Below are 9,416 nucleotides of genomic sequence, written 5' to 3'. Positions count from 1 at the left end.
TGAAAACTGATTTCGATAATTCAAATTTGTGAAGAGCAAAGATACGTCTATCTTAGTTTGAGAGAGATTTCATTTATGGGCGCTATCAGAAATAGATAAAAGGTATTTTTACCTCACTTTCTACTACTGTGAAATTGCATTTTAAATTAGGCTTAAAGGCATCATTTTGTTTTAAAGTCGCTTATTATTACTCACGACAATGCACAAAGTTCTCTATTTAGTTGTCTTGGGTAAGTTATATTTGTTTCCAAGTGTTTCGTATGTTTAAACAATTAATTGAATAGGGCTATTTTTAAGTGATTCGATTCGCTTTTTGAATCCCGAGTACATAACTGTTGATCTTAAGTATTCAACCATTTGCAATGAATGATGTTATGGTTGAGCCAAATGAATTAAATATTTAAAACAAATAAACGAATAAGATATTAAAATAATTTTGATGAAGCAAAATCAAAATTTTTATTTGGAAAATTCTTGTGTATATTTGGAAATTTTATGACAGTATTTACCCTTTGCAAAGAACTCTTAACTGTTAAATTATTGTACCTGCTTAGCATCTGGACAATATATCTTGAAATATTGATATTTTGTAGCATTATGTTAACATGTTGATGATATTTTAATAATATGATCATGAAATATTCTGAATACTATGTGTATCGAATACAATAGAAATCTCGATTATTTGACAACGAAAAATATATTTGGAAAGTTTGGGAAACGAAAATAATGACAAATGTAAAAAAAAAAATCTTTTTTCAATTTGGATATATATCGTGAAATATTGCTATTTATTGACAATGTATCGCGATTCTGACATTGTCCTGCTTTACTTTAGAACTTCGAGGTTAATTTACAATATTTTACTATCATAGATAATAAAATGTATTATTGAAGTCAAAATCTTTTGCTCTAACATGTATCACATAATTGTCGTCTAACCTTTTCTTGCATTCTAATTGGACATTAAAATAATAAATTAACATTCTAGAATTTATATCTTTGACTGCCATTAACCTAAACTAATAAAATTTTTAACGATATTATACCACTAACTTAACGGTATTTATTCGCGATATTTATTTATTACCCAAGGGTGCCGGCAGAATAATATAAAAGGGGGTGCAACCCTCTAACAAACTACCCCCCCCCCCAAAAAAAAAAAAAAATTTTTTTTACATGCAGAAAAAAAAACAGTAATTATGCTCATTTCGTTACAAAGCTATTGTAAAGGNATGTTTTCATCACTTTATAATCATCATTTACCATTTCATGTAAATTCATCTTCATCTATTTGTAATTAAAACCAATAAAGGTTTATGATCATCAAATTGGCGGTCTAAAGGTAAGTGGAACATTTTCCACTATTCATATTGAAAACAGGAATTCATTTTAGATTGAACAGTTATAAACAGATTTGGACAGCAAACAAGACGATTACAATTCTTGTTTGATTAAAAAAATTTTTAACTGTTGTGTATCAATAATTACTTAATTATTTGTTTTTGAATAAAAATATTTTTAACAAAAATTTTTTATAACAAAATTGTTTTTCTGTATTGTTTTTTTTATTTAAAAAAGCCAGGGGGGTGCAAGTGCACCCTCTCGCATCCCGTTGCCGGCGCCCTTGTTATTACCTAATATTTTTCTGTGTTACTATAACGATTTTTGATTATTATTTTAAAGGAGTGGCTTGAAATTAAAAAAGTTCTACCTAGCTTACCCTTATTATATAATGTAACATAATTACGATTATGTAGTAATTTATTCTAAAGAGTTTATTATCTAAAAAATTTTATATTTTGTTGATTTTGTTAAAGGAATTAAAAATAAAAGCGTTTAATATCTATAATAAAATGTTTTACAATACAGAAGTTTTGTAAGAACATGTTCAAAAATATTTTAATATGTTGAACAGTAATTTTAAGACGGAAAAATTAAACATATAAATAAATTATCAATTTTCAGTTAAAAAAAGTTTTTTTTTTAAATTTCTTAACATTTTTCAAATTCTTCATTAGGAAAAATAAATAAAGTAAACAGTCAAAAAAATGTTTTTTTTTGTTGTTGATAAATTAAGTGTATTGTGTTTAGTATCTTAAAATTTTTTTCATATCATCTAATACTAACTTTTATTTAATATATATATTGAAATTTTTTTAAATTTCTCAAGAAATACTTAAAGTAAATAACATTTAAAGCTTTCAGTGGTTTGGGAGACCAACAATAAACTTGTAACTTTCATCGATTGCTTAAGTTATTATTTTCAATAACAGCATAAAATTTTGTAAACCTAGAATAAATATTTATAGATATATAGACATTTTTATAAAAATACTACTTTTTTGCTTACGTTTTCTGTTGTAACTTTATAAAGATCCAATGGTATCAAACAAAATTTTTGGAACAGTTTCAAATTAATTACAAAATTATTTAGTTAAAATTTAAAAAAAATTTGTTGGAAACTGCTCAAGATTTAAGGTAAATCAAGTATTTAAGGTAGTTTTTCTTTATACTGAGCTTGCGCTGAAAAAAATTTTTAAATAAATTTCTTAATTTTGTAGTGAATCGGATTTCGCAACTAATGAAAAAAGTTTGATTTGAATATGTAAGAAATTTAAAAAGTTTTAAGCTATTTTCAAAGTAGCCTTTTTAAAAGGGAGCCGATCAGGGGTTTTCCACGAATTTTATTTTGTGATCATTAAGACAAAATTTAATAACAAATGATAATACCTTATAATGATCGTCCGGAAACCAAAATGTGATGGTTTAAGGAAAGAAAACATGCAAAAGTAAACATACTTTTATGGGGGATGATTACCTGCATGTCGGTCTTATTTTTTTATAAATTTTGTTTAATGGCACAAAATGAAATATCAGGAAAATCCCTGATCGTTTTCAGCATTCTTTAACAAAGTATAAAAACTACAAAAAATTGCTTGAAACTTTTTAAATTTTTAAGAAATCCAAATCAAAAATTCTTCATTCGTTGCCAAATACTTCACTACAAAATTAAAAAGAAAAAAAAATTTTTTTTAATTTTTTCCTCGCATGCGCAATATAAAAGAATTATCTTAAATATTTATATCTTGCGCAGTTTTCAACGAATTTTTTTAAAATTTTAATAAATAATTTTGTAATTAATTTTTACTGCTTCAAAAATTTTATTTGTTTTTATTGAATGTTTATAAAATTATAGCAAAAAAAAGTAAGGCAAAAAAAATTTTTTTTTAATAATAATGTCCATATTTCCATAAATATTTACTTCAGATTTACGAAATTTCATGCAGTTACTAAAAATAAAAAGCTTGTTACTTAATTTTCTGGCTTAGGGTGTTCAAAAATACTTGTTTTCTTTGGTAATTTATTGTCGGTCTCCAAAACTTTTGAAAGCTTTAAATCTTATTGCTATAAGTATGAAACATCGCATGATCTCTAAAGTTATTAAATAATCCTTTAAGTATTTCTTGAGAAATGTCGAAAACTCAATTCCATTATGGTATTATAGTGTATATCTATCTATATATACATCGAACATTTAAAAGCAGAACTGCCTAATGACTAGTTATTAATTACAATTTCAATTATAGAATTTCCGTGATGAGTATATAATCATTTTTTTAAGAAATGAGATTCTTATACATTAAAACATCTATGACAAGCTTACATTGCTGAACTCATTACATTTATGTTGCTACTAAGTTAATTTTTTCTCAACGAGTGTATGATTTGAAAAAACTCTCTGTCCTTCTTATTTTAATCCTTTGCAGTGACATATGGCTTTCAGTACAAAAATTTATAATTTGGTTCATTTAACATATTCTAAACTTCAAGGCAATAAACAATTTAGTTATTTAAGAAAAACATTTAAAGCTCTGTCGTCATATGAAATGATGCTATTTTACGAATAATATGCTATTTTCATAACTACTGCGAGTAAGCAACTCATGACGGTTGGTCAAGATTAGCCTATTTATAGCCTTCGCTCTCAATGTTTTATGAAAATGGCGCGAAACCTCAGTGTGGAGCTATGGGGAATAATTTTTTAATATTTTAAAACTTACTCCAATGCTGTATTATCTGTGCTCTTAAAAATGAGCAAAAACTGAGAATAAGGCAGTGATTTTGATAATTCTCATCTAGGTAGGAAAATGTCACCAAATTAGACATTTTTTTAAAAAGTTCAATAATTTTTAAAATATTTAAGTTATTGGTCCGTTTTAAGGCCCAGATAATTCTTCACGACAAGCGTAAATTTCATAAATTGCGGTTGTTTTTATTTACTTATTTTAATTTCTTTTCCTTGGTGAAGGAACTTCGAAAAACCAATGTTTTAACGTTTAAGCCGTTCAAGTGATTTTTTAAAACTTAATGTGAACTGTTAATCTGAATATTTACAGCAGTTTTGTTCAACCTAAATAGGTCATTAATGGGTATTTAATAAATGGGTTTTCTTTCCTTCCTTTCTGTGCTTCTTTCTATTTTTCTTTTCTTTTCTTTGTAGGTGTGGTTAGTTCCATTTCACTCTCATTTGGCTACGGAATAAAAAGGTATCCCAGTAATCGGATGCTCGATTTCAACTGGCCAGATCCAGATGAACACATCAAGAAATTTCCCCATGAAAGATATTGTCATTATTACTATCAAAAACAAACAGATGAAATTTTTACAATAAGAAAATGTCCTGCTGGTGAAATGTTTGATTACCATAGTCATGAATGCAAGGAGAAACATACTGCAGAGTGCTGGGGTCATCATTATGGAAAGCATGCTGTTCATGGCAAGTACAAGACGATGCATCGATATATCTTGGATAGTTTTTACTGTGGTGGCAAGGGAGTCGTGATGGCTCAGGGAAACGAGCGTTAGCCTTCAAATGAGGTGAACCGGGCTCGAATCCCAACAATGGCTGGGCGATACGAATTCCGCACCCGGCTTGCACCGACCACAGTGCTGACGTAAAATATCTTCAGAGGTAGACGGATCATGAGTGAGAGTCCCCTTGCCGTCAGGCTAACCATGTGAGATTTTCGTGGTTTTTATCTCTGTGTAACACAATTCCTGGTTAGCTCCATCAAAAAGTCCTCCACGAAGGAAAAATTTCTCCTAATACTTGATTCAGAGTTCCCTTGTCTTCTGGAGTGGGTTCAAAATGACAAGGCTACAGGAGTTGAGCATTAAACCCAAAACATTGGGTCGGCTGTTCAGCGACGGTTATAAAATGAAATAGTGGAAAGGATATTTAAAAATATGTCGTTGCGATGCAGTCGCAAGTATTATATCTAGCAATAAATATCGAATTTAAAGTATACGGCCGTGCGTTTCATGACCGGTGTGGAGCAGCCAACCCAATTCTGAGCTAAAGACTATTCGCTCAACTCCTTGCAATTTTGAATCAATCCAGAAGACAGGGGAACCCCTGAATCAAGCATTGGGGCAAAGTAGCCTTTGTGGATGACTTTTTGATGGAAAGAACCCACATTTGTGTTATACAGAGCGGAAAACCTCCCGCGGTTACTCCGACCTCAAGGAAATTCTAACCCATGATCCGACAACCACTGAGGATATTTTTCGTCATCTCTGTGGTCGGTGTGATCCGGGAACAGAATTCGTAACAACCAGCCTCTTCTGGGATTCGAACCTAGGTTACCAACGCGTTGGGAGGCGAAACCAAAGAATATGACCCCGACCTGGAAATCCTAATCCCGCACGATATTTTAAGTCGAAATAGCAATTAAAGTAATCTTAATTTGTTTCATTTTATTGGCACTGTAAAACTTCACTGCACAATTACCGGGTCTTACCTGTATATGTTTGTGATAAGAGCAATAAAAAGTGGGGAAAGATTTAAATGGAAGTAGTGGTATATTGCATTAATGTTTAACTATCCACACCTGCTGGGCACATTACAGGGCTACCAACTGCTTCGCTTTATACAGTGAGATGCAATTAAATCTTTCAGAATTTTCGGTAATCTTGCCAACATTTTAAAAGACTTTCCCCAAGAGAAATGGAACAAACTGGAATTTGATACGAACTTTAGAATCATTTAAAAAGTATGGTGGGGAAAATAACTTTGAATTAAATTTACAAAACAACTAATCTTACGTTAAAACTTAAGTGCGAAGTGCTCCAGATTGGACTGAATATTTCAAGAAACGTTAGAGAACTACTAAAAATTTACAGATTTGCTGTAAAAATTGCCAACTTTTTAAAAGGCTCGATCAGCATGACATAACTGAGGTAAAACATTGCTCTACATAAACCTTTGTAGTGGTGAATCCTATAAATCGAGTTTATTAAAACAAGAATTATGCATTAAAACAGTACCACTAGAAAATATTAATTCGCAGTCAGGAGCAAGTTATCATCTCTGTTAAGGCAAGTTAGAATTAACATCTCTTTCTTGAGTTTCAAGACTAAAGTATTTTTTTAAATGCAGAATACATTTGATATCTCACTTTATTTATTTATTCAGAGAAGCATGATCCTCTAAATAAAGTCACTCACGCAGAATGTAACTAATTTTTAAACTCTCTCATTACTTTTATTTTTCAGATCACATTCACTCAAAATGGAGAAAGCATTTTAAATGTCCCTTTCCGAACGGAAACTATCCAGACATTTTTGACTGCGATAAGTATATAGTTTGCTTAGATGGAAAACCTCATCACAAGCACTGCCCACCAAACCAACAGTTCGATAAAATTCGTAGACATTGCGTTTATGCAGCATTTTGTGCGAATTCCACTGGTAAGTCTACGTATATAATATTTAATAAATACTATACAGATTTTTAGATTTTTGCTGATATCTATGAAAATCACTTTTAAACCTACAAATTCAAAACCCTTCGACGCAGAATTTTTTTAAGCACATTTTCACACTTTTTTTTTTCAATATTTCCTATTAATTTAGGTCAAAATAAGTGAAAAAGATAATATTTAGCATTTTACTAATTTCTGCTTATGATGTGTAGTTTATTTATATCGTACTAGAGCTGCGGCTACGATCTGGGGAAACATCCCTAAGGATGATCCGAAGACACATTTTGATCATCTGCAGAGATCACTATCCCGTTTCAATAGCAAGACGACTAGCGCGAGCACTTTACGGTAGAAGAATTTAACGATGACCAATACCGCACACCTTCGATCCCTTTGTACACTGGGTCACCCATCCGCACACTGACAGCAGCCACTGATGCTTGACTTTCGGTGTAACACAAGTGAAATATTTGCGCAAAACAAATGAAAGAGTCATTAAGTGGTGGGTGAAAAACTAACCATTTTATCGATGTCATCCTGTGAACTGAAGAGTTTATGGGGATGGTTAAAACAGTTTCGGTGAAAGTTAAGAGTTAAATTCTCGTTACAGAATTTTAAAAAAAGAAATTAAACCAAGTTTTTTTTTGTATTTACACTAAAATAATTTTTTATTTGATTGTAAATATCATTTAGATAATCTAACTCAGTTTTTTTAGTAACTACTAGACTGTGTTTTTATAATTAAAAAATACCAAAATATATTTATGCTTGTAATTAGAGCGTCAGATATATAAAAGGAACACCGATGTCCCAACTGCAACTACTATCCGTAAATAAACTACTACTTAAATGTTCAACCTTCTCTAACATCGTTCATTTGGTTTTTAGGTTAAATTTTTGTTTTCTTGTTTTTTTTTTAACGAAACTTTTGATAATCAGATGTCATTCAACTGTAAAATACCTTTAAAAAAAGGGAATACAGGTTCCCACGGGCCTAAAATTTTTAAAAAGTGGCAACGATACGAAGTTAAATTTTGATCACTCTCCACCTACTTCGGAATTTCAGTGGTTTTGGAGAAAAAAAATTTCCTTGTTGTAGGAAAGGTAAAGTATCGAGAAATTAGAATTAAAGGAATTTTGCACACCACTGCATGAAAATAATTTTAACGTATTTATTAAAGGTCAATTAGTCATGCTCTTCACTTATTTTGAAAATTTCTATTTCCTTAAAAGATTTCTGGTTTAGCTCATCACCGCTATTAAAAGTACATTGCAAAAATTTCTAATGTTGGGAGAATAAGCGTTTGTAGCATGTTTACTTACATTACCACCACTACATGTAATTCTTCAAATAAAATACATCTGTTTAAAAATTCTGCCCTATCCGACCTTAAATGATAAAGTGGTATTTTAAAAGTATCTGATAACTTAAACGTTAATTTATTTCAACCCTTAAATTTTTTTAAGAACCACGAATACCCTGCAAATAAAATCACAGTTTAATAATATTGAGGAAAGAGCTAATATTTAATATTTAATTAAATAAATAATTAAAGAGAATTTAAATAAATTCTTATTTATCAGTTAAATGATCACTAGTATTAAACCAAACAAAAATATTCTTTCTTAATAGTACTTGATATCTAATCAACAAACATAAATTTATTATTTGCGTGACTGAGGCCGAAATCTATCCTTTATCCATTCGTCGTAAAATTTTACATTGAGTTAAGGAAAATATTCAAATATGTAATGAAAAGAACTCACTTGCTCTGGAGAATTCTGTAACAACGTAACAGGAACGTTTGTCCTAGCAGCAAAATAACTTGTGCCCTCATTGGGCCAATATTCATGAATCTTGGCTCAACAAGAGTTCAAAGGGTCTTTATTTTTTTTCGATATTGGCCCTATATAGAATTTTCCGATTCTCCCGATATTTTCCAGACACTTCACAATCCATATCGGTCCTCTATAGAATAGTCAGATTCACCCAATATCCATTACTTAAATAATGTAAGTTCTATATGGATCAATGTAGGCTCTCTATAGGCCATTCTAAGATCCATAAGACTCCCCAATATTGTTCCCTCGGTGTATATTCTTATAGGATCCATATTGTGGCACTATAGGGTACAATTGTTGTTAGGGTGGATGTGCGATGCATACACGAGACGACGATCACATAGCTGTTGCTTAAGATGTTTAAACATACCTTTTCACACTTAAAAATTGTAATTGCACTATAAGGTTCTAAGGGCCGGGATAGCCTGGTCGGTAGGGCGCAGGGCCCATATCCAAGAGGTCGTGGGTTCGATCCTCGCCGGCCGAAGACTCCTCGTGTAGTAAATGGTGACTGATGCACGTTAAATCTGTCGAGTCTCAAAGTCCTCCATGTTCCCACAACAAATCAATACCTCTGGGGGTACTGATCCAGGAGTTTCCTTGTCTTCTGGATTGGTTCAAAATTACAAGGCTACGGAGTTGAACGTAAGTAGTCGTAAACCCATGAAATTGGGTCGGCTGTTCAACGACGGTTATAAAATAAAATAAAACAATGCCTTTTTCGCTCCTGACCACCGCACCCAAATTTTTCAACGTCTGGTTTCTCGAGTTTAAATAGTCTTACATTTTAAAAATGATGGAATAACA

General features: G+C 31.1%; 1 protein-coding gene across 2 annotated transcripts in view; it reads left to right on the top strand.

Annotated features, from left to right (window-relative positions):
* The window catches only part of LOC107441190 (uncharacterized), a 13,941-nt gene that overhangs the window by 126 nt on the left and 4,399 nt on the right, over nucleotides 1-9,416 (top strand). Inside the window, exons 1-3 of one of the 2 annotated variants that reach the window (XM_043041935.2) lie at nucleotides 1-102; nucleotides 4,505-4,780; nucleotides 6,559-6,753. The exon at nucleotides 1-102 is cut by the window's left edge and continues 126 nt beyond it. In XM_043041935.2, coding sequence (XP_042897869.1) covers nucleotides 4,567-4,780; nucleotides 6,559-6,753 — 409 coding nt within the window. In that variant the 5' untranslated portion in view covers nucleotides 1-102; nucleotides 4,505-4,566. Of the gene's footprint in view, nucleotides 231-4,504; nucleotides 4,781-6,558; nucleotides 6,754-9,416 lie in introns of both variants that reach the window. The other variant, XM_016054355.4, reaches the window with a different exon arrangement.

The sequence above is a fragment of the Parasteatoda tepidariorum genome, chromosome 4, assembly GCF_043381705.1.
Source record: "Parasteatoda tepidariorum isolate YZ-2023 chromosome 4, CAS_Ptep_4.0, whole genome shotgun sequence".
In the NCBI taxonomy this organism is placed as follows: Eukaryota; Metazoa; Arthropoda; class Arachnida; order Araneae; family Theridiidae; genus Parasteatoda; species Parasteatoda tepidariorum.
Note: the sequence above shows the minus strand (reverse complement) of the source record. Positions and strands in the feature narration are given on the sequence as shown.